At 42.4% G+C, this 25,938-nt stretch overlaps 1 protein-coding gene across 1 annotated transcript in view; it reads left to right on the plus strand.

Moving 5' to 3' along the window:
- The first annotated feature begins 7,740 nt into the window (after positions 1 to 7,740).
- The window catches only part of LOC104926570 (formin), a 48,393-nt gene continuing 30,195 nt past the window's right edge, over positions 7,741 to 25,938 (plus strand). Inside the window, exons 1-8 of the mRNA XM_019273191.2 lie at positions 7,741 to 10,036; positions 10,185 to 10,305; positions 11,948 to 12,009; positions 13,728 to 14,431; positions 16,777 to 16,918; positions 22,146 to 22,233; positions 25,304 to 25,365; positions 25,553 to 25,641. Coding sequence (XP_019128736.2) covers positions 8,396 to 10,036; positions 10,185 to 10,305; positions 11,948 to 12,009; positions 13,728 to 14,431; positions 16,777 to 16,918; positions 22,146 to 22,233; positions 25,304 to 25,365; positions 25,553 to 25,641 — 2,909 coding nt within the window. The 5' untranslated portion in view covers positions 7,741 to 8,395. The remainder of the gene's footprint in view (positions 10,037 to 10,184; positions 10,306 to 11,947; positions 12,010 to 13,727; positions 14,432 to 16,776; positions 16,919 to 22,145; positions 22,234 to 25,303; positions 25,366 to 25,552; positions 25,642 to 25,938) is intronic.

A 25,938-nucleotide genomic window follows, 5' to 3' on the forward strand; every position in this document is an offset into this window, starting at 1 on the left:
AATTTCCTTGTTTGCAGAGCTCTTCTCCTCTTTTAATAATCCGTATCATTATAACGTATGTTTACAATGACAGAATAACTGGTTTTAACACTCACAAAATCTTTGCCATAAGTCGTAATAATATCTCATTGTAGCTCAGAGCTTGTCAGTGTAATTTTTCATTAATGACCTTTGGTCACTTTGTTCACTGTGTTCCACTCTGCAGGCACAAGTCTCACCTTTCTAACCCGTTTTTATTTAGCATGCCATTCTGTGCCCTTTCGCTCTTTGTTCAGTGAAGCGGTGTCAGTGTTGTTTTAAAGTTTACACTTACACTTCACTGGAATCACTCCAAACTGCACAATCCAAGTGATTGATGCTGTTGCTGTTGGTCTGATGTTTTTGTCTTATTATTGCATTAGCTACTTCTTAACGTGATCAATCATCCCTTTTGGTTAGTGTAACACAATCTTTGCCTTAATCTGCTAAAGCAAACAGAAGGCCTTGCACTGATTATGTAATTTACTAATACACTGTGGATCATGGTTGGATCTATTTTTCATGTCAGTGTAGACTGCCCACTTTAAGAACTATGCTGCATTTTAAAGGAAGCAAAGCGTAGAGTGTTTGAATTGTTACATCACAGAGCAGCGCTAGTTCAACCAATACATCCAGCAATGCTCAGCTTAGTAACAGCCAGAGGGAGAAGAGAGCTGAGCTGTGTGGAGCTGAACTAACTGTTGCCGGCTTTACTCATGTGGAGATGATTTGGATCAATTCCCACACAAATGACACTGTGCCTGTGTGTTCTCATCAAGCCGTGCACGGAAACCACACACACACCGATGCCTCCATTAATATTTACACATGTACACATAGAATCCACATTGTCTGGCATTGTACTCCACCTCCACCCTGTTTTCTTATTAAATCCAGTGTTGTTGTTTTGATTTCTTGAGCATGAGCATGGACAAAAATAAAGTCCTCATTAAGTGTAACTGTGTGATACTAGCTGTAAGCTATAAGCTGTCTGTATGAAACTCTAATGGAGCAAGATGCACTTTCGTTGCTTCCTTCACAGTGAAGGCTTAAACCTTTAATCTAATTCCTCTTTGTCGATTTTGCTGCATCTCAGCTGTTTACCAGATCAATGATATCGCTTGATAACTGACTATACATCAGATGTTAACACAGATAAATGAACATCACAGGGTTCAGCCAAAAGTGCTAAGTAGGTCAGGATGAAGCCCGGCCCTTCATGGTTTGCAAATGTCGAACTAATTATGATCCAGACTCTTTAATCTGTGCTCACTTATTAAAGCTCCGTGCTTAATAATGAGTTTGATTATTATGCAGATGAGAATGTAACATTCTTTTGTTTGCTTCATGTGCTAATTCTCTGGCACTGCAGTCTGTGTAACAGAAGACATACACATATACTTCATCTGTTGTCTATGTCTACAGGATATAATGTTTGTCTGTTTCTCTTTATGTTAGCATTTGTGTTGCACGTTCTTTTATATTTGCAATAATAATTTAAATAATCATTTTTGGCCAATTCAGGGCTGTGGAAACAACATTTAGGGTTTTTTGATGATGCGAGTGGTGAGATGAACCAAAACAATAAAGTTATGCGCCAGAATACAAAAACAATAAGCTAAAAGTCAGTCTGTCGAGTGTTCTGTCTGTGGGTTCTTCACTAAAAGTGACATTTTTCACATTATACTGTCTTGTGACCAAAATATTAATCTAAAAAATGACTTTTCAGGCCATCAGTATCTCCCTCTGAAAGAGAGGGCTCTTTCACTTTATTTACCCAACCCCTCCCTCAGTTCCCTACTCATTTTATTGTCTAACATATGGCAGGCAATACCATAATCAGATTACCCAATGCGTTCCTGCAAGGTCATATGAAACTGATCAGTGCAAAGCAGGAGTGTATCACCCTGCTCTCCGTGCTAGCTGTCATTCAATACAAAGTGTCCAGCCATGCAACATTGTTCCACCCAGTGAGGACAAGGACCAGCTCTATTCAGATAATGAAGTGGATTCTGCCAAAACAGGCTGTTTCAGTCCGTCTCACGCTGTCGCTCTGAGCTGCATACTACTTACAGACAAACAGGGCACAAAAGACCTTCTCGTATAACCTGTAACTTCTTTTCTTTAATAAATGACTGCTACACTACCGCCCTGACAAATGTTAAATGTGTTCCATCTCATGTGTTTTAGTATGAGCAGCTTTCTCCTCAGTCTCCCACTGTTTTTATCATACACTCACTGGTGGATTGAAGCGGACTTAACCAAATTTCCTGTCTACCAGTCAATGGCCTGCCAGGCCCAATGAACACACTCTTCCCTCTTCCCCTGTTCTGTATGTACCCATCAGCCTCCAGTGCTGCATTTCAAATTAGTAATGATGACTCTCTGAGCATCATGTCATGCTACATTACTGCTCTGGCCCACAGAGCACCACACCACTCTCCTCTGAGTGTCCACTTGTAGCTACTCCTTACATTCAAACCAGTCAAGTCAGTCAATCAGCCAGCCTGACAGCCATGCACAGCCAACAAGCCTGCGTGGAGAAACGGCCGTGACAGCCGCAAAAGAAACCGGGTGATTTACAAATCCTGCAGTTTCCATGATTTATATTAAAGTCTGTGATCCTCCTTCCTGGCTAAAAGTGATGGAGGGGGCAGGGTGGAGGCTGCAGATGCACTTAACATGCCACATGGCCCAGTTCTTTTACTTTGAATGATGAGGTTATAGATTTTTAGTGGATAAAATAGGGCACATTGGGCTATTGCATCTGTGATAAGAATTAGAGACAGTTGCATGGGAGGTCTCAGACTGTTGTTCATTTATGGAAGCTCTGTATTTATACATAAATAGATATTTCTGCCTTTTTCTGGCCTGCTGCTATTAATGGCAAGCAAATGATCGGATTTGCTAACTGCAGCTTCTGAACAAAATGAGACAGTGTGTGCTTTCAGGAGAATAACTGTGGTTTCATTTCACTGCTTCTTTGTGTTCAGCACAGCCTCCACAAAGCTTTCTCTAACCACAGGATGAGTGATGACCAGTCGACAGAGTGACAGGTGGTTTAATCCATCACCGCTGACAATACCCACCTGTCAGGATCAGACATCAGATGGGCTTTGACCCAAAGACAGATACTTTATTAAAAACGATAATGCTTACTATAGCACCCACGCTGTCTGACAGCTTCTCACTCACACACTGTGATTTTCACTGTCAAATTACTGTGCCGTCATTCAGCACCTGCAGGTTTGCTCTCAGGAAACACCTGCACATGTACCGTAGATGTCTGAAAGTCTCTATTAAAGGACATTGACTTTTGCTAAAGTGCACAGACTCTGACAGTATTTGATGAATTGCTGTTGTGTTGGGTTAGTTTACTGCTGTCAGACTAAAAAACACAATCCCATCTGTGCCCCGTGTCCCCTCTGTTATGGACACTGTGATTCGGTCTCTGCATTTAGAGCAGCAGTGACGGATTAAATGGCAATAAGTGCAGAGTTTTCCCCAGAGCCAGTAAATTTAAGCTCACTGTGTGTGTGTGTGTGTGTGTGTGTGTGTGTGTGTGTGTGTGTGTGTGTGTGTGTGTGTGTGTGTATGTGTGTGGGCATGTAGTGATAAATCAACCATCAAAGTTGCTTCTCTGCATTACACTGCAGTGTTGTGCGTTTCTTCACTCTGTCTTATTTCTCGCGTACAGCTCTGACATCAGAGCCTCACTGCAGTGTGTTTGACCACAGCTAGAAAGGCATGTGTTTTCCTCTTCCTGTCCAGATGGTGGCAGTGTGGGCCACCTTATGCATAGTTAATGAAGTAACCCATTGGCCATCTATCTAGGGAAGCATAGGCATGCATACCTTTTAAGATTGTTTCCAGTAAATACTTTATGGGCATCATGAAGGAACACAGCAAACAAAGAGCTGTTTGCCATTTAGTTAGAAGCAGGAATTGTGGAGAGGTCTGTTTCTGATCAGTAGTTTCTTTCCTTGGCCCTGACTGGGCTTAACTCTGCATTTGGAATTGGCCCAACCTACAGTCAGCAGTTCCTGCTGTGGGACCATGCAGCGCAGCATTATCATAATGAAAAGTTATTAATCTAATCCTACTTCTTTTTTTTTTGCTGCTGTCTGAATCACAGATAACTGAGGGGACGACTGCTGTCTCATAATGACTGATTGTGGTGGAATACTAAAGCTTAATTTCAGTGCTTCCATTTATTAATCAAGCCCCCCCACTTAGTTTTGTATGTGTGTGTGAGTGGAGGGGTGCTCACATAACTGAATTTAAAGCATTTGGCTGATATTCAGCCTCTGGGGTGTTACACAAGGGGACTTCTAAGTCCTTAGAAGGGGCTGCTGGACAGCAATACAGTACTACTGTATGCCCTCTTTAAGGATACTCATTACAAAGGGAGGTGATGGGATATTTTAGCAGCTTATTGAACGGAAAAGTGATACGATTTTCTCTGCTTTCAGCTCATAATTCTGCCCAGGTCGAGGTATTGTCTTACAGCCGGGGGAAATTGAGGTCACCGAGCTTCAAGATCTATACCCTTCCCCCTCTGTTCTCTCCTTTCTCCTCACCTACTTTTCTGCCTCCTCATTCTCTCACCTCACTGTCCCTGCCCCATATTTCTTAACTTGTACGATGTGCATGACTGACTCTCTTGAGACAGTAAATGCATGTATCAAGGCAAGATATAGCTATATTTCCATGCACAGGGGAGGCACACAGTGAGTGCCCCTCGTCACTTAGCACAAGCCTGGTACATGAAGGTAATACCATGTGATTTGTTCAGAGCATAGTACATGAGGAGGGTTCTGCAGATTGTGGCTGCGTCTGCAATATCTGCAGTCTCTCTGAGCTGTAAATATATAAAAGGTCAGGTGTTCTGAAATGCAACTCCAAATCGTAGTGCGTTAAAAACAGCACAGAGAGAATTTTTTATTGAATTTTGAAACATACTTTTACCTTGTTTTAGCTGTTTTCTAAGCACTCATCACCCTCGGTGTCACTGCCAGGTCAGGAGAGGGCAGTGTTTCCCAGTAGAAATAAAGTCTATGTCCTCCTTCAGGGCCTTTTTAGATAATTGAACACACAGGTTTGTACAAATCACACACACACACCTGAAACTGACGTTATTGTAGCACAGTGGTAGTGCTGAGTAACACCATGCTGCAGCTCTTTTACAGTAAACACATCCTAAATGCAAATCAATGGCCGGTGCTCTGCAGCTGGTTTTCCCTCATTGGATCATTGTGGTTTTCCGCTGTGTTGATGATGAGAACATGGCCGGCAGATAAAAATAGCTGCGTGGCCTCAAGCCTGCAGCAAAACAGGGGTCTCTGTCACGGCCTCTTTGATACTAAAAGGTTCTTTCTACTTTTATTACATGTGCAGGTTACAAACAACTTGCCTCACCCAGTGCTGCTCATCCCTGTCACACATGATTACACCTGTTGTGTTGTTTTTCCAGGCTACTCCTTGCAACACACAGAGTGTTTGTAATCCTGTGGTCGTGTGTGTGTGTGTGTGTGTGTTTGTTTGTAGAGGATTCCCTCTTGCGTCAGGATGATATTTGGATGCTGGATGGCGATGATCCTCAGGAGCCCCTTTCCCGCGTTCAGCGCCCCGATCACCTTGACTTCCTACGCATCACACCGCCCGAGGATGACATCATCGGTGACACACCCTACCGCCCCAAGCTGGAGTGCACGGTGAGTGCCGTCAAACATGAGCAGCACAAACACTTTTTCCCACCCTCGTAGGATTTCTCTCTCTCTCTCACTGTTTGGGCATTTAACCACCTGATCATGGATTCTTAGAAGTGGATTAACCAGTCATGGATTTTAATCTGTAGACTGGGGTATTAAGCCAAAACTGACTTCAGTCAAACTTCTTTTGTTCAGAGCAAAGACAGGAAAATATTTCCCATATTTTCAGCGGTGTTGGCTTTTAGGACTAATTAGTGTGATTTCCTTCTCCTGTCGTCAAACAGAAGTTGCAACACAGAATGTTTTGTTTTTCACAGAGCATGTGACTGGCAAGATGTAATCCTACTGTTCAGTGTGTGTCTTCTACAGTAAACCTGCAGCAAACAATGTTTCCAGGTGTTATGCAAATAAGTAGTACACAACTGCACGTCTTAATCATCTGTTAGAATGATATAAAAGGTGTTTCCATCTCCAAGTCTGTCCATCATGCTGTCGAGCATTCATTCCTTGGGCAGATGAGGCCGATTATCTAGGTGTGGTTTAATGTGGGTAGTGTATCAGTGCAAGCCACACATTGTTTTCTCACAACACAATAACTCAGCTCACACTGACTGCCAGCATAATCAGTCAACATACAAATACAAAGGCCATGCTGTACAGAATTAGACACTCTATATTGTGCTGAAAGTGACAGCCATCTCACATACTTGACTTCATTGTCACCGTCATTACAAACACACACACCTCTGTTATATGTCATTGTCTCTATTGACATTGTGTTGTAACAGCTGAATACACAAAGGGAGAGCTGTGATGATGATTGAATCCAATCCTGTGAGCTGATACTTTTCTTTACATCTGTAATGTCTGCGTGATCCGCAACTTGTAAATGAATAATTTCACCCCTATTTTGAGCTCACAGTTTTGTCTATCAGTGGTGCCTCTTTCTAGTGCAACCTCTGGGAGGAAATTACTGTGTGTTTGAAATACCACTGCTCTGACATAACTTAATTCCTTGGCTCCAGAAACCCACTTTCTTACTTCTTTTTTACTTTTTTTCAGATAAGGGGGGAAAAAATCACTAAACCTAGAGCATGCAGTTAAATATAGATATTTGGATGTTTTTTCACTGAGATTGTTCAACAGCAACAAAGAAATATTAGTTTAAGATGTACTTTCATAACATCATTCCTATAATTCAGCAGTTATTTTGCTGGGTTTATTAGTTTCATTTTCAACGTCATGATTTTGAACCTTGAAAAAAGTTATCCGCCCTTTAAAAAGATTTCTTAATAAAAAAAAAACAACTAACTAGTCACTGGTCAGGGATTAGTGTTTAAAACTGAGAGCGGTCCAGCTCAGACAGTGCTCCAACAGGCCCGTCTGAATGCATTCAAGGAAGTGTGACCTTTGGTTGCTATGGGCAACCACAGTTTGAGGAATGCTGTGTGTTTGCCTAACCAGCAAAATACCAAAAAAAAGTCAGTAGTAAACACCAGAGAAGTTGTTTCTCTGTGCCGTTTAATGAAAAACTTTGATAGATTGGAAACTTTAACGTTATCTTGCTAAGATTTTAAAGTGTTTTTTTTCTTTTGGAAACAAGGAGACAAACTAAACTTCCAGTTTAAATTAAAACTATTTAAACAAGTTAAATTAAAACTACCAGTGCTCAGAGAGATTTAAGGATAAGGTAAGTGATATTTTCCTTCTTGAATTCAGTGCTGTGCTTTCATATTGCCATCTTAGCATGTTAACTAGAGCTGTCTCTAGTCTCTCTAACCCACCACAGTGCTGGGTTAATGGACCTCTTGTTGCTGTCCACCTGACCACAGAGCGACTCCCTCTCTGTGTTTGCTCTGTTACCTCTGCAGCCATTTTACGGAAGTGAGCAGAGGTAATCAGACACCTGCGGTGCCGAGCTCTGCAAATCCCCTCCCAGGAAGGGAGGAACCTGAAGGGAGGCGTCCCCAGACTGGGTAGACCAGTGAGACGCACATTTTTTTTATTTTTTTTTTCCAACCTGAGGGTTTTTTTCTCACACAACAGCACACAGGGTTTTCCTGTTAACTGAAAAACAAGTTAAAGACAGACCTAAACTAGAGGGACTGTTTTAGCCATGGACTTTACACCGGCACTTAGAGAAGGATAACCCCTATGACTTTAGACTTTATGGATAACACCGCTCGACTTGTCGGAACAGTTTGAAATGCTTCTGTGAAAAGCAGGTGAACTCTGCTCTCCTGTTCTCCCAGGGAGATTACAGCAGGACATGCTTCCAGCCACTGAACAACTCGACTTTACTCGCAGCGTCATGGGAATCTTGCTCGCACAGAGATGGAACTGTACTACTGACAACATGCAGTCAGTAGTAGTCTTTATGTGATGTTATGAAAGTCTACTATAGGCAGCTTGTTTCTGTGTCACTAACTAAACAGGAATACAGGTAGTATTGTTAGATTTGGCGCTCTCCTGGAGGAGGTAAGCGGAGCTGGGGAGATTTGTCCATACAAAGGCCTTTTGTTCCCGGCAAAACGGTAGGAGCAGCTTGGATAACTGGAGGTGGGGGAGATGAACCTTTTCTGACATTTTCGTTGGACATTTTCCTCAAGTTGCTGCCTGGTTTGGTTTGCCTCTCTTTGCTCTCAGTTTAAACACTTTAAACGAAAATGGACAGTGCAAGTAATAATCCAGAAGGACCAGGGAAGCAGCCTGCTAGTTCCATCCTGAGTGTCTTTAACTTTAACACTTTCTTCAGCCGGGATAGATCTGCCTCTTTGGACGCGGAGTCGGCTGTGTTGACGTCTTTCAAGGAGTTGTCAAATGGGAAGAGTCCGCTTGCTGAAAGCGGTCAAACTACTAACAATGAGGACAAGTTACAAGATATGCATGAGAAAGATGTGACTACTTCCTGTACTGCAGGGCAACAGGCTGAATCATTGGAAACCTGCAAGGAGGATGGCCGCCAGGTTGAAACAACAACAGCTGATCCAGATTTGGTCATGGTCACTAGGGTTGAAATATGTAGTGACACAGAAAATGAGGATGACGAGGTGGCCCGCAGCAGCACCACTCTGTCAGAGAGGCTTGCCGGGACCAAGAAGCCTGTGGAGGACAAAAATACAGTGCACCATGGTGGTGGAGATGAGCCAAAAGATGCCAGCAAGGCACAAGCCTGTGAAGTGCCTGTGTTTAGAACACACAAGTTTACAGATAGATCGTTGATAGAAAATATTCTATATTCAGGCAGGTTTGTCAGCAGAACTGACTCCAGATCAGTTCCAGTCTCTTCAGTTTCCAAAAAGGGAGATGACTGCAGTCCAAAGAAGAGCACCACCACCACCACCACGTTGTATGTGGATGTAGAAACATCTGGTGCTACAGAGAATAGTAGTGACAATGTGGGAACAGATGAGAGTAACGAGTATACTGGCATAGATTGTTCTCAACCTGTTCCCTCCATCGTTTCCGGAGATCTAGCTTTGGAGGGTACAGGTCGTAGCACTGCTACAGACTCTGTGTTGAAGCAAGCAGACGACTTAAATAGCTCAAAAAAGGAGAAGACCCATGAGGAAAGTGCCGAGGCTGAAGAGGGGACTGAGAAACCTCCCTTCAGCCCTAATGCACACACAACTGGTCCAAAGACACCGGAAACAAGCACACCACCTCCAGCTTCATCCTCATGGACCTCATCCCCATCCAGAGGCACGACACTGTCTTCGCCCCCTTCCTTCCAGATGCCGGCTCTCTTCAGTGGTTTGCGGGTGTTGAAGAAAGGAGCTGTGGGGGAAGACAGGGAGACGATGTCAGAGATAAAGCAGAGAGAGAAGGATGCTGACTTGGCCCTGCTCAGCCTAAAGAAGTCAGTAAACAAAGCCAAGCTCTTGAGCCCTGAGCAGAAAACAGCCACTGCGGTCAAAAAACATGCAGAGCCTAAACCTGTTACGGAAACTAAAAGCAATGTAATGGGACAGCTCAGTCAGCTGCTCAACCTAGACGAACAAAAGTCTGATGACAGGCAGGAAGCTGATCCAAACAGCAAAAAAGAGTCTGAGAATGGAGAAGAGGTTGAGGGAGAGAAAATTACAGGCCCAGAAACCCCCACATCCTCGCCGGAAAAAAAGAAAACCTCAGACATTGCCTATGAAACCTTTAGGAGCTTCTTTGGCCCTAAAACTGTCAAAAAGGAAAAAACAGAAGACGTGGACCTGGAGGCAGTGAAAAAGAAAATCAAGAATGAAAAGGAAAATCTGAGGTCTATTTTTGAGAGAGCCTCCAAATCCCCTGGCAAAAGTCCCACAGAGGCTAATGTACGAAATCACAACACCACACCGTTATTTCATCTGAGTTTAGCTTTGTATGAAAATAGGGCAACATTACGAAGTCAGACTGTTGCTGAATCCTTGAATTTCCAGGGTACACACTGATGTTCCTGTGTGTGTCTTTCTCTCCCCGCAGACAGAGGTCACGTCCCCTACAGACAGCGAGGACCGGACTCCAGGACGTCTGCAGGCTGTGTGGCCCCCACCCAAGCCTAAAGATGAGGAAGAAAAGGTGGGGCTCAAATACACCGAGGCAGGTGAGTACCTCAGGGTTGTTGCTTTCGACACTGTTGTCTGTATTTACATCTAAGACCAGGAATGCTGACAGTATCACGCCAGTCAAGCTTCCACTGACACACCTCACGCTGATGGGCTTCGTGGATAAGATATCATATTTATATCACGGTGTTTTTGAATGAATCTCTTTTAAAGGTTAAAACACTGAAATAAAAGTAGAGCCACAAGTGACACTCTGGAACACTCACACTTTACTCTAAAACTCTGAAATGCAGAGCTAGTTAAGTGTCAGCGGGAGGGCGTAAGACACCTTTTTAAATCCATTTAAGAACACAGTGAGGCTGTGTCTGCACATTAATGCCGCTGTTTGTGTGGCTGCACCACAGGATAGCATGTGTGGGTGTTAGTGGAGTAAAAACATTTCATGGAATCAAGTATACTCCGGGCAGTGTGCCATGTTTGGCCCACCTTGTACTCTAAAGGTGTAATAACACAGAGACAGGTTAGAAGCACACACTGATTGTCCATTGGCTGATTGTATTACAAAGTAAAAAGCTTTCCTTTCATGTTCTGGGCACAGTGAAACGATTGACTAAAAGCTTACGGTGCAAAGCAACAGTAGAGCAACACCTGTTGGATGTTCTGTGTGGTGCAACTTCATCCCTGAGAACAGATAAAGACGTGTAAGAAGCAGAGTCCAGCCTGAGCTGTACACATGCCTACAATTATATCTCATGCGTTTGTTAAAACAAAAAAACACATGTATGGTCCGTGATTAGAGTACTTATTAACTGGCATAAATAATGACTAAGCAGTCCTCAGTTTATTAAGTATTAATAGTTAATTTTTAATCCTCATTCTAATCATTGATTTATTGATCTAATTGCTGACGTGTAGCTTTATAGATAGAAACGTATCAGTCTTGAACAGGGTCATCATTCTTTATGTGGTTTTGATTTAATTATGAATCAGAATAATGACTTACAAATGTAAAAATGTACTCATCAAATAAACTGAAATTAAAGCAGGTGTCAAACAGCTTTATGAAGACTAGATGTTTTATTGTACACTTGGTAGAGCAGGACACCAAGATATAATATTGCAGTTCAATAAAAATATTCTGAAGATCAATATATTTTCTAATTGTTAAATTTAGTCCCTATTGTATGATTTCTGCTGTAGCCTCAAGTTTGACATGTCTCCAAATACTCTGGATATTAGGTGAATTATATCGTAGGTGACCTTTTCTACTACCCTGCTTTCATCTTATATAACAGATCAGCATATCTGATTTGTGTTTTGACCTTATGAAATATTTTGTTTGGGTTTTCACTTCATGATCATTTAAAACTGGTTGGTTGAGCTGTAGATATGGCTCTTTACAGTCAAAGTGACCCGCCCAAGAGTTAATCGCTAACTGAAGTTGTCATCTTGTTGGGATGTCTCATCTCGCAGATTAGCTTGATAGTGATTGAACAATTTTAATCTTTCAACCAGTAGCTCACAAAAAACATAACTCTAACCCAACCCTTTCTCCTAATCTTTAGAGAAACACCAACATGTGCTGTGACTTATAAACTGTTATAAAAATGTATATTTAATAATTAATCGCAGAATTAGTTTGTGTTTTTATTCAAGTGTTCTTGTTTTGCCTCTTTTCAGAGCACCAGGCTGCCCTCTTGCAGCTGAAGAGAGAGTGCAAAGAAGAGCTTGAGAGGATGCACGTAAGTTGTCATATGACTTTAGCAGAAGTGTTAAAATTAATGTTCAAAAAATGAGCCCAGGCATCTCTGCGTGGAGTAGTCAAGGCAAATTTATTTGTATGGTACCTGTCAACAAATGGGCAATTCAAAGAGGTTTAAAGAAAGTTAAGTAAAGACCTTCTAGTGTAGAAGATTACATAGAAATAATGAATATAAACTTTAAAAAGTTTAGCATTACATTTGTGACAATAAGTCATGTGTGTGAGATATGCATGGACAGGAAATGTTGAAGGCACTTGTGCAATAGTTGGTTTGTTATAGCAGTTGACTCTCCCGAACACAAGATGGCACTAAGCAAGCATGAAATGTTCAAGAGCAGCAGCTGAGCTGCTGCTGGAGTATTTACTGAAGCGTTAAGATGTCACAGGTTGGAAGGTGCACAGTATTGTGTATAAAATGTGTTTTCACTGTGAAATGGTAGTCAACCTGTCCATTAAACGTTTGTCTCTTTTCAATTTTAAAGTTAATTTTGTACATTTACATTCTCAGGGAAACAGTAAGGATGGGTTAAAATGAAAACAAACCTCAAATCAAATTAAAATCTCTATATAATGTCATGTATAGTTGTAGTGTGTCTTTATAGTAGACAGATACTGTTTGTGGAATTTAGCTGCATGCTTTCAGTACAATTTTTTTTTTCTTAGCAAAATTAATTAAATTAGACCAGATTGTGAGCATGTAGTCAGTAAATGTAATAATAGCCCAAAGCTCATCTGTAATACATTTCTTATTTCAGTGATATAAAATATATTGATCAAAATAGAGGCAAAATCTTACACGTTTAGTTCATGTTTTAGTTAAAACTGCTCTTTGTTGATCAAAAGATCAGAGTTGCAGGTATTTTATGTATTATTTCCAACTGTCTGTGCCACACACAGACTCTGTGATGGACACCTCTTTTGCGTCCAACATGACGGCTCAGTCTAACTTCATTTTAAAGGTGTCTGTTTCATTCATCAAAATCAGAGGTTAGGAGCAGTGTTTCCTTCTCGTCTGCCAACTTAATCAAGAGTCAAACTTACTGTATACCCCTGGAAAAACCAAAAGAACATAGTTATGGCCATGTTACATCATTTCTACCACTGATAAATTGCTTTATGGGCTGTTTCCTTGAAAAGTCCGACCTCAGAATTGGTTTCTCAGCCTGTCTGCTTAAAGCCTTTAATTTGACATCGACCTTTTAAAGGACTGATGCTGACACTGAGAATCATGCACCACAGTCAGCCCACATGAAAGGGTGGGAACGTGCCTAATTCTATTTCTAAACTGACATGAGTTAACAAGGAACATGTGTAAGATTTATTGCAAAACAATTTCCTTTCTGTATCAAATCAATACTTCGCTTTGGTTGGATTATTCTTTATTCTTTGAAATGTCAAATGCAAACTGGTTACCAGGTTTTCACTATACAAGTCACACTCAGATTGGGAAAGAGTGTAATTGGAATGAGGTTAAAAACAAAGCTGAAAAAAATTAATATCATTGTTATTCAACAAAAAATCACGTTCATGTACTTCCCGAGAATTTCTCCATTGGGGATAAATAAAGTAAATCTTTCTTTCTGGAAGAATTATAGACACTTAAATGTTAGTTCATTCAAGGAAACACATTGTCTACCACCAATATGGTTTTATTTTATTATGTGATTGAAAATGACGGAAGTTTCTGTTCCTCTACAGTCTGACTTCGAGCTCCAGATCTTCCAGTTGCGAGGTGAGAATGCCGTCTCAGTGTCACAACTGGAAGGAGTCATTGCCAAGATGCAAAGAGACAGGTCGTACAATACAGGCCAGGAGCGGGGTGAGGTCTGCAACGTTGCTGTGTCCACTGCAGATGACCCGATCCCCAAGACCTGCCGCACTGTGGGTATCCAGACAGACAGGGAGACCTTCATCAAGAGCCCTGAGGGTGAGGGAAGTGGACTTTCTCAAAGCCCAAACCAGACCGTGCCGAAAAAACTCAACTTGGACTCTATCGGACTAAATCGAAAAGCTGAAACAGCCACAGGATCTGCTGGACCACCACCACCACCACCTCCCCCTCCTCCACCAGGCTTCTCAGGACCACCACCCCCTCCTCCTCCTCCTCCTCCTCCCCCTTTGCCAGGCAACATGGGAGCACCTCCACCACCCCCACCACCGCCTCCACTCCCTGGTGGTGGTGGTCCGCCACCCCCACCACCTCCACCTCCTCCCCCTGGTCTACCTGGAGCCGGTCCACCTCCTCCTCCTCCTCCTCCAGGCTGTGGCCCACCACCTCCTCCTCCATTCGGGGGCTTCAGTTTCAGCAAGATCGTGGATAAAGCTCCACGGAAACCTGCCATTGAGCCGGCCTGTCCCATGAAACCTCTGTACTGGACCAGGATACAGATACAGGACAATAAGTATGTGGAACACTGCTTATAATTCACTCTTACTCTTTTATTCTCAGTTGATAAGAATAACATTCTACCCACCATGTTAATTATGCAACGCAAAATCATTAGACACAAAAAATGGCTTCTTTTTATTATTACGGTGACACTGAGTTAAAGTGACATCATTGAGAAATCTGTATTTTTGCTCCCAGTCATAAATATGGACAGCTGCGCAAGGTTTATTTGTCATGGTTATATTTCTTTTGATCAAAAACTAGAGAGTCAACAACTTTGCATCAACACAAGACACAGCAGCCAGCTAATATCACTTACTAGTCCAACAGTAAGAGGCCAAGCTCAGTGTCCGTCTGTCAGACTTTTATTTTTCAAAGCTCTCATCAATGACTAAAAGTCAGACCAGTCAGTCCAGACGGAGAATCAGTGTCAACATAGTTTTCCCACCAGGGGACACTGACAAGTTTATTTTTCAACTATAAAATGTCACTCATCATGAATCTTGGTCAAAAAATGTGAAAAACATTTTTTAACTCCCAAATGTCAAAATATCTGTATCGGTCTCTCTAAATCCAGTATGACTTGTTAACATTTCATTGAGTGTCATTAGTTTATTAGTTATTATTTAATTCTGGCATTCTGCAGAAGGTCATCAGAGTGACGTTGTGTTATCTCAGGGCTGATGAACAGCTATGTTTCGTTGGCCCTGGTCTAATGGGGTCTTGCCCTGAATGCCCCTGTTCAGAGAGATACCATAGATATGGTTGCTGCACCAGATACTCTGTAATTGTAAGTGGATTATCCAGCCCATTTACAGTGGCTGTGGTTGTTGCCTCGGAGTGCCAGGCTTCCAGCTTTATGGCCTTGTATTTCCATGGCTGGATTAATGGGGGAAGCTGAGTTGTGGTTCGCACTCACTCTCTCTGGTCCTGGCCAGCCCTGGAGGACTGACTGACTACACTACAGCAGTTTCATGTCAGCTATAAATTTAACTGTAAAGGGCCACGTTAAGGAGCATTAAATGGGTCAGATGTTTAACTATAGCTGGATCAGCTGTGTGATCTCTGTTAATGGTGTGAGGTTCTGAGTTATGAGGGGGAACAGTGTAAGGTTTGAAATGATGCCAGGTGTCTAAATGTAAGCCCAAACACAAAGTACAGTTGGCAGTGCGTGGGACAAAGAGCATAAAGAAACAGAGAACAGAGCTTGAGAAGGGATTTGAATTCAATTAGAGTCATAATCCAGTCAATTAGAAAGTTGTCTTGCATGGAAATATTTCTCTGGGTTTGGATGTAATTTTCTTTTCCGAGCTAAATTCCTGCACATTTGGGTTCAGAGTCTGAGGCTGTTCATTGGACTTATTTTCCTTAGTCTTTGAGAGAGGAGCACAAAATCAAAGGAGGAGGATTTTGGGACAGTATCATTATGTCCTCAACAGAAAACCTCTTGGCTGCCCCAGATAAATACTCTCACCACTGCAGTAGGAAGCCAACTGCATGCAGAAACAATTGGACTTACTCGACCCTAATTGAGTCACTGGCATTGCGGTTGATTGTTCTCATATTTAAGCCACGATAAGCCTGCCGGTGTCTGTGTCAGTGTGTTGTGTCCAGGTTCTTTTTCCTCATTGTAAATGCACCTTTTTACTCTGGGGAGGTTAGCCTGCCAGGCTCATAAGCACACAGATGAGATTTAATATGAGTAAACTAGGACCTGCGAGGACAACTGTGATGTGTGAAATGTGTTTTGTAAGACTTTTTATTTTGCTGTTAATGTCCATTTGATCAACAGCGTTAGAGAGGCGAAGCAGAGACAGAAGTGTTGAGTTTTAGTGAACAGAAAAGAAGATGTGTTTACATCCTGAACATCCTCTTGACTTTAGACACCTCTTGTTCCTATTTCTGCCTCTGTTTGTATTTTCCATGTTACTCAGCAACTTCTGAGACAAAACATTGCCCCCTATATTCTGCTCATTTGCTGGAAATGTCTTTTTTTTATCGAAACTTTTGTTATTTTTATCACCTCGTTCATAAATAGTGCTTTTTTTAAAGTCAAGATCAGTCAACTTGGCAGTCATTCCTGCAAAGTTTTTGCCCGACAGCGAAATGGAAAAAGAAAAACAATGGGCAGATTGAATAAACATCAAATAAGCTTCCACAAATAGAACACACTATTTGTTTAGCTCAAGGAAAGTAACTTGGATGTTTCTAGGCCTGTCCTGTGGGCCACTGTCATCACAACTTTGATCAAATCTGCAGCACCTTTTTATAACCTCAGTTTTGATGCATAGATTTAAACAACAGTTACAACAACATGAAATAAGTCACAGACTTAAAATCTTAACTTTGTTTTTCCAGCAACAACACACTGTGGGGTTCTCTGGAGGAGCCAAACATCGTCAACACCAATGAGTTTGAGGATCTTTTCTCCAAGGCCACGTTACAGCCAAAGAAGAAGCCCCTGTCGGACACCTATGAGAAAAAAGCCAAAACTAAGAAGGTAAATTCAGTTGCTGTACTCATTCCTCCAGTTTGGTTTATATCGTCTCATCGTCTTAGTTTTTCTTCGACTGTGTATTTCACTGCTTATTTTTCTATCTGATCTTGCTGCAGAGACCTGCGGGCATTGTTATTTGTTAGGTCCTTAGCGAGCTTTGTTTGAAAAGGGCTTTTTGTCTGCTGTCATGTTCAATCATAAATCAAAGAAAGGAATAACAAAAGGTGAAGCATGAAGAAATGGATTGTGAATCTCATCAGGTCTCCCTCCAGACTACCGCCTGCAGTTGCCAGGTGTTGCACCAGGGCCAACACAGGCTATCAGTTTATGAGTTCACTCCCTTGTTTTTCCTGGGTAAGCCAAGCTAACTGTGCTGGTTTGTAATGGAGGTGGGTGTTAAGAATTAGGTTGTTTTTCTCCATCTGCGCAGACGTTTTTTAGTTTTTATAGATGAAACAAGTTCAAGGAAAAAGATGCTTTTGTGCCAGATTGATCTACAGTTCCCCCTACCCACCAAAGACACACTTGTTGATATCTTGTCAAATCCTGCAACTCTGCACCTCTGCCAAAGCCAACGCCACGTCAGCATCCTGGCTGCCTAGTGGTCCTCACCGTGGCGTCCAAGCAGTTAAAAATCGGCCACTGCCCCAGACTGTCCCCTCTAAATCCATACACATGCCCTATTCTGATCAATTTGTCAAGGCTCCACTCTGCTCCAGAGGGCCACTGTGTGTGTGTGTGTGTGTGTGTGTGTGTGTGTGTGTGTGTGTGTGTGTGTGTGTGTGTGTCTTCTGTCCTTGATTGCCATCCTTAGATCTCTCCATTCAGTCTGGTCACTTTAAAGCGGCAAACTGTCCAACATTTGATCCAACTCAGACAGCCACATCCAGACACAAATCCTGCCAACTGTCTACTGTCTGGGCTTACATCAGCGTGGAAAAGGTTTGACCCCACTAATGGAAACACAGCTGAAACAAAATTCATATCAATCAAAAAACTCCATGTCCAAGATGCTTTTTACAGCATTTAAGGGAAGGACATGTATGATACACTGGTTGGGGCTTGATATCTTTTTGTTTAGACGTTTTGTCCCCAGTACTGTGATTATACAGGAGACTTGTATTTAATATAAAGGTCTGTGTTTAGAGCCAGCGAGATCATTCAGAGTCCAACTCTGCGATTAAAGAGTGAAAGTGAATATGCCAAGGCATGGTTGTTTTCAGCCCACTTAGGAGTCCAACTGGTTGGAAAGGTCGTCAAAATAAAAGCTTGTTTACGCAATCATTTTTTATCACTTGAAAGTTTATACTCCGAGTTAAAGAGAGAGAAATCATTTGAGCAAGAAATCATCTGAATCACCAGCTGATGATGACTTCCAAGAAGTTCAGCTGGTTAATGGTGGGGAAAGAAAGAAAGGAAAGGAAAAGAAAGAGAAATGGATCTTTTTGTGGAGAGGAAGAGAAGGGATCAGAGCGGGGATGAAGACTCTGTGCTACTGAGCTGAGGAAGAATGGATCATAGTGTTGGACTGAATAGGGGATAAAAAGTCAATAAAGGCAAATTGGATGGTGAAAATGGGGAATATTTGTAGGGAAAGCCACAAAGCAGATGCCTGGCAGTGCTTAGAAAACTGCTAAAATGGAAATTTTGTAATGAAAGATGATGTAAAACTCCTTCACTTTTACTCCAGTTCATACATTTCAGAATAAATCTATTTATCGTACAGGTTTTTTCATTAAAAAATAGTTCTAGTTTACAAATTGCAGCTACTGCTTTCTTGTAAGATGTTATTTTCACTAATGAATTGGCCAGGTCACTATATTGGCCAATGCTATTGCAGAAACAAGTACCAAATAGTTTCAGTATACAAATGCCAAAGAGATGTTTGAGGTAATTTAAAAACAGTTCCCCCGTTTATTTTTTCTCTTTATATTCCAACTACAAACTAACCTGCTCTGTATATCTTGGCCATAAAAGCAAATTTAAGTAATTCTTCAAAATCTAAATCAAAATCAGTCAGGCTATCATTTCCTGGCATGCTTTTTCAAAGTGTCATGCTACTTTTTTGCATTTTTGAGGCATGCAAAAGTCTCTTTCCATGCATCTTTCTGTCACTGTGCTACTATATTATTCTTATTGTATTATTCCACTAAGAGACTTTTCCAGCTGCTGGTTAACTGCTGCAGCTAACAATTATTTTCACTGTCGATCTAATCTGCAGGTTATTTTCTCAGCGAATCAATTTATCATTTGCTCCATAGAATGTCAGCAAATAGCAAAAGACTTTCCATCACAAGTTCCCAGAGCCCATGGTGACCTTGAAAAGTAGTTAAAATCTAGTTTTGTTGCCAACAGTCCAAAACCAAAAAGTTATGTCACACGTTGAGTAATCATCTAGTCAATTTCTAGTGTTAATGGAGATTCAAATGGGGTGCACATACCTGATAGAGTGTCTGCCTCATGTACAAGGCTCAGTTAATGCAGTCTTGGTTTGATTCCAACCTGTGGGCCTTTGCTGCATGTCATCCCCCCTTTCTCCCCCCTACACATGTCTGCCACTGAGCTGCTACTACCAAAAAAAGGCAATAGAAAAATAAATCAAATAATCTAAAATAAGATCAGATTCATTTAAGATTAGATATTCAACTCTAAGCATCTATGTAAATAATCACTTGAGAGCCTCTTATACACTTCACTGTAAGTAGAGTCTTGATAAATATCTCTTCACATTTTAGCCCAGGCTAGAGTCTGGGATTGCCTTGGCATGGCTTCCTTGCTCTGACAGTGATTTCCCTTCCCTCTGCGTGACTAACAATACCTGTGGACACTCGTGCAGACTACCTGTCTCCTTCTCTGAGTCCACTGTTGTTTGTTTGCTTCCGTGTGTGTGTGTGTGTGTGCGTGCACGTCTGCGCGCTTGATCGCACGTGTGTGATGACGGCACGTCCTCACGAGTCATTATGCACTTGCTCAGAAAGTGTTGCCAGATCATGCTAACACCACAGCCCCCGGGGGGCTCTGTGCGGCGAGAGGAGATGAGTGGGAGGGAATGGAATGTGTGTGTACATTATGCATATGAGCCACTTCCCCGTTTTTTCCAACAACTCCACACGCCAAAAGTTGAAACTCGGGGGATGCAGCCGATGCCTACATGAGTGAGTTAATCTTTATCATGTGTGCCATAGAAAAATCAAAGCTCTTGTTTACTCTCAAGCCCTTCTTTCTCTGCTGATTAGCATATCAAAGCAGAGGAGATGACATGGAAGAGTGCTCTCCCACCCGAGCAGACCAGAGCAGACCGGACCCGACTGGACCAGGGGTATAATTGCAGGCATGTGGCTCCACTCCACTGGCTAGAGGAGGCGATGGAGACAGGGCACCTATAGGAGTGGGGGAGTGGAGAAGGATGGGCATTCTTGATTTGAGGGATTAGAAGGGGAGGGAGAGATGGATGAAGATGAAGAAATCAATAGAGGCACATGTGCTGTTGAGTTTGTACGTGTGCAAATATGCACATCAGTAAACACAAAAATGGCTAGCCACATAAATCAAAACAAGTATCAAGTTTATACATAGTGGATCTCCTTAAACAAACAGCAGCTTTAACTGGTTTAGGAGAATAACTTATGAGCAACCATCGTGCGTTTATTAAAAGCATATTTGAAGCTCTGGCTATGACGTGGGAGAGTGGGTGTAAGACTAACACTGCTGGGTGAGACTGGGGTTGTTGAGTGTATTGTAGGTGGTTATTGATGGGAAGTCTTGATCCAGTTGTTATTGTAACATCTGCCTGGGTGATTCCAGACAGATAGTCAGACAGACAGTCACCTCGGAGCAGGCTGGCTGCTCAGCCGTGGCTGTGTAAACTATCCGCTCAGCTCTGAACCTGCATCACCCTGCCCACCGCACCTAACATCAGCCACCTGCTTCAGCTCAAACACTCCCATCATTTTGTTTATTTTTATAGGCTGCTTGCTTCTTCTTCTCTCTTCTTTCTTCTTCTTCTCTTTTCGTTTTTGACCCGCCTGTGTTCTTCAGGCGTCCACGGCAGTTTCAAAAGAAAGCCACAGGAGGGAGCCGTTAGCTATTCATACCTACCTGTCTCAGCATCAGCATCACGCGGCTCCATCCGCTTAGCCAAGCTGTTTGCGTGTCTGAAACCAAGCATCCAGCATCAGTTGTCTTTTCCCATTAACGTAACTGTTTAGGCTAATTGGCGAGTTCTGCAGCCACAGTGAGCGGGGAAGGGTTCCTGGGCTGCTTTTAGTGTGGCCCGTCCAAAGTGGTTAATTAGAGGTGTTGGGAAAGCCTGGTACTCAGCCGTCTCAAGTCCTTAGACTGGGAGATCCCCAGTGATCCAGGTAATAGAGCTGGAAGCAGCATGGCACCCACTAACGCCCTGTAATGCAATACCCACTTCTAAGGCTTCTGCTCTGCAGCTCCCACTGGACAGCCCAGTAGCCGACAACGCCATAATACCTAATGAAGAAGCCTGACACATTAACTTTTAGAGCGGGGCTTTACCTTGCCAAAACTCTCTCTGGCTTTACGGCTAATTCAGTCATAAGTAATTGTGACCATGTGTAGGCACAAATAAAAATCCTGTGAATTTATAGTTTGTTATAAAAAAGCCCTGCTTCTCTTAGCTTTGCTCTTCTAGACTGTCCTTTTATGGTGCCACTTTTGCCTTTGTACTTTCACTGCGACTTGATATTTTTTGATTATATCTCACACATGTTCTTCGGTAAACTGGAGGAGGTGCCTCTCTGTTTGACTTTGCTCCCCTCGTTGACGCAACTTGACAAAGTCTGTCTCGAATATGTGTTCTGCGGTCCACGCGTTTCCCAGTCGTTTGCGTCATGATTGCTTATGACAATGTGTGTTGATTAGTCTGGTCATTTGGGACCATCCAGATGAGTCCCAGGCTACCTAGACTTACTGGGGCTTCTGGCGTTCTGCCTCGCTCATCATCTATCATCTGCTGCCACAGGAGTGATTTTTACCCAGCCTCTCATTGCAGAAATTAGCTTTTTATTCACCATCTGTTCCTCAGTTTGTTGTAGATATGGAGCCATGTTAGAACGATTTGTAATAGTAATATTCATTGAAACTGGAAACCCAAAACTTTGTAAATGATGTGAGAAAAGCCTGTTTAAGCCATAATGCAAACAGTGGTTTTTGCTCTAATTTCTTTCATATTAACCTTATGAATTCATTTCTGTTCTTCCAGATTATCAAGCTGCTGGATGGGAAGCGTTCACAAGCAGTTGGCATACTCATATCAAGCCTGCATCTGGAGATGAAGGACATTCAGCAAGGTGACAATTATTTTCTAATGTCAGCCCATTCAACATGTCTGGAAAGCTCACACACACTCCGATATCATTTAAACCTCTTTCAAGGAAGGGACGCTTATTTAGATTTAACAGTAATAAACTGAATTTACACTCCCATTTAACTATAAATTGAGGATGACTCCTGATGAAATGCAGATGGAGTTATTTTTAGAGATGAGATAGCGAGCCCTGCAGCACAGAATAATTTCCAACCTCTTGACAGCTACTAATTTGTAACCAGAGACACTTCTTTTTTTTTTTCTTTTTTTTATGTTGGATTCATTTGTGTTCCAAGTGGAACGCGGATGATTTTTCCAGTTACTATGGTGGGAAAGAAAATGCCTCGATTTGTCAAAAATGTGAAGACGGCAACACTGTGATGAAAGCAACCTTTCAGTTTTTCTGTCAGGCTGCTTGAAAACCCTCGTGCACTGGTTAAAATCAAATAGCCATCTCCTTCGATTTAAGAGCTGCGTGAATTGATTACATGTTTGGTTATGGAAAAATGCAGGCGGGTGTGTTTGTGTGTGTTGAAGTGGCTGTATGTGTGTGTAAACACATAATATGTGTGTTGGGGACAGGCGTAGATGGGCCAGGAATTGGTCCTGTCCTGGGACTGTGGCGGAGAGTGCCTGCCGCCTACTAGTCTGAGCATGCGGCCAGCAGATCTGTTTATTGTAGCCAGTGACGGTTTCCACAAGCCTAATGGGACTGACACCCCACTAATGACCTAAGCATGTACAAAACCACCTTCCACAGTTAGCAGACACTGCGCTACCACATAAAACCACCTCAAACACAAGCCAAACAGCACAGAGCACCAGGACGCCCATTTTGTTTAGATTTTTTTTTTTTCTCCCCCCTTTTTCTTCAATCCTTGCCTCTGTTCCAGTGTCAGTTTGCAGAGGTGGTTTGGTTAAAAAGGCCTGCTCACACCCAGCGTGAGGCTGCTTCCTTGTGCTTTAATGGGAGGTGTATGTGAAATTAACAATTTGAATCTGACAATGAAGGACAGCGCCTTAATAAGCACTTCTAAGGGCTCCGGTCCCTGGCCTCGCCTGCTTGCCTCCCCTTTGTTGCCAAATTAAAAGGACATGGGACATGTAATGTAATTAGAGCTACTAGGGAGGGAGGGAGGGAGAGAGAGGGAGGAGAGGAGAGAAGGTAGCACTCCGGTTAAAGGAGAGAGGGGTCAACTGCACCCGCCGGAGTGACTGGGGGACCTCAAGGGCCACCATGGTTCAAGGGCAAAGGGAGGCTCTCCCCCACACACCACCTCACCACACGCACACAAACATACATACACATGTTCACACACCACACATTGCCCTTCCACACCAAAGCCGATGAGTGAAAAGTGGAAGGAGAGGGTGTGAGGCGGTTGGCAGGGCAGGCTTTGATCTGCCGGTGTGGAGAGATATCCGGCTCCCCTCGGATCAGAGTGCTTCTGTGCACACTGGAGCAGGCCCCCCTTTGGTGTGTGATTGACGGCTGCATGGCTGAGGGACTGAATAATCCACTCTAATAAGATGTAGGAAATGGACCTCCAGCGTTCTCTCTGATCCAGACATTGGGACCACATTGACAGCTTCTCTGCAACAGGAACAGCTGGGAACCAGAATGCAAAGTATTACCTTGTTAGCTGGAAGCGGTGTGTGATTGAAAAGACCAGGGTGTTGTTAAGATTATTACATTTACTGTGCGAGCACAGCACACAACAGTACAGTACTTTTTTGCATTGCTATAAATATGTTTTTCTGAAACTGAATCTTTTTCTTAATGTTAATATATGAAATGTAAGAAAAATAAAATTTGTGAATTTGTATTATAAAATTAACAAAATTAAGAGAATTATTAAAGCAGGGCTATACTTTTAAACATGACATAACAACATTGTTCCTCTTATAAATAAAACGTTTAATTCATAAGCAATAAGATACATCCGTTCTCAGAGTCTGACTTGTTCTGGTATGACCGGTAATGTTTACGGTGGCTAGGATTTGCTGTGTAACAGGCATAATATCATACTCTACTATTATAAAACATTTTAACACTTGCAGTCATCACATATTTGTCACTTGGTTACACTGTGGCTGACACTGACTAAGTTTACTGTGTAGTTGTGGCTGTATCTTTTTTTCCTCTTGGGCTTAAAATCCTAAAGTGTGCTTGGTCTTTTGTTGCATTGATTGACTGATTTGGGAGCAGTAAGTGTCGTGCGGCACTCCTCGGCTGACACCAACCAGACAACTGTCAACTGATCACCTAGCAGCGCTGGAGCCATGCCTCCCAACGTGCCCTCTTTCCCTCCTCCTTCGCCAAGTCATAAACCTGTGACACCTCTCAGACACAGAACAGGAGTCACTTTCTCCTTTCGTGCCGTCCTCTGCATCCTGCCTTCCCTGCTCGCTTTATTTTTCACCGCATGAGTCGGGTTAAACAAACATGCAGCCAGCCAGGTGAAGAAGGTCGAGGAATGGTGTCATGATTTCTGCCAGCTCACCTTCTCCTGCCTCGCTCCAAAAGCTGTGAGCTCAGAGCAGTTTCAGACTTTCGAGCTGAAGTGAGGGGCTTCATCCTACAGTCTGCTTTCTTCAGAGGAGAGGAAGTCTGTGGTCTCAGACCTAGTCTGCCACACATATATCTGCCCCAACAGCCTGGCCACACTTGCAGCTTCACCACCTCAAGCTGATATTCTAAATTAGGTGTATAATTCAACTACATGGTAATTGAATGAACTGAATGTTTTGGTTGTTGGTGCGGTGTAGATGCAAGTGGTTTTGGTCAAATATTTCTCTGTTTTAACATAAGTTTTTCATTCTACCACAATATATAGTATGTCTTACATATAGTGTACCACAAATATAATGTTCTGTTAACCAAAGTTTATCGGAATTACAGGGCTATCGAGTAAGTTTACGTCTGTTGTCAGAAAAAAAAAAAAAAGTTTGTTCGTCATGCAATGGCAGCACTTAAAAGGCAGCATGCTTTGGCCTCAATCTTATCCATTTATAACACTGGCTTCTTACAATGAATATCTTTACTGTTCCAGCTGTTCTTACTGTGGACAACTCTGTGGTGGATTTGGAGACCATTGAGGCTTTATATGAAAATGTAAGTATGAAGGAGCGGTCTGTCTAAGGTAATAAAAAATGGAGAAACATAAGCCTGTAAAATCTTCTGACAGCTTTAAAGAGAATCGAGAAAACCCTATTGTTTTTATTGCTACAAGTTGCAGCTTGCACTGCAGCGACTGCAGTAACCTATTCACCCTTTCTGTGCATGTGTGTATCTTTTACAGAGGGCCAGCAGTGATGAGATGGACAGGATAATGAGACATTATGAGACGTCTAAAGAAGATGAAGTCAAATTACTCGACAAACCTGAACAGTAAGACATTAATCCATTATTTTAGCTTTATTGAATGACATGGGTTTGTGTATGACATGACATTATTTCAGTATTAATTATTTATTAGTTTATTTGGACTTGTAGGTCACTGAAGATGTACCATAAACATGTCCAACGTCATTTGTCCGTCCCTAAAAAAAAATTCAGTTAGTCTTCTACAGCCTCGTGTGTTATTAATATGCATTAATAGACATTGCTTCAGTAGTTTGGCAGTTCCTGTCAGGGTTAAGTAGTCTGGGCCAGTTAATGAGGCCCGGACCCAGCGGTGCCGCTCGG

The sequence above is a fragment of the Larimichthys crocea genome, chromosome XXIV (assembly GCF_000972845.2).
Source record: "Larimichthys crocea isolate SSNF chromosome XXIV, L_crocea_2.0, whole genome shotgun sequence".
Lineage (NCBI taxonomy): Eukaryota > Metazoa > Chordata > Actinopteri > Sciaenidae > Larimichthys > Larimichthys crocea.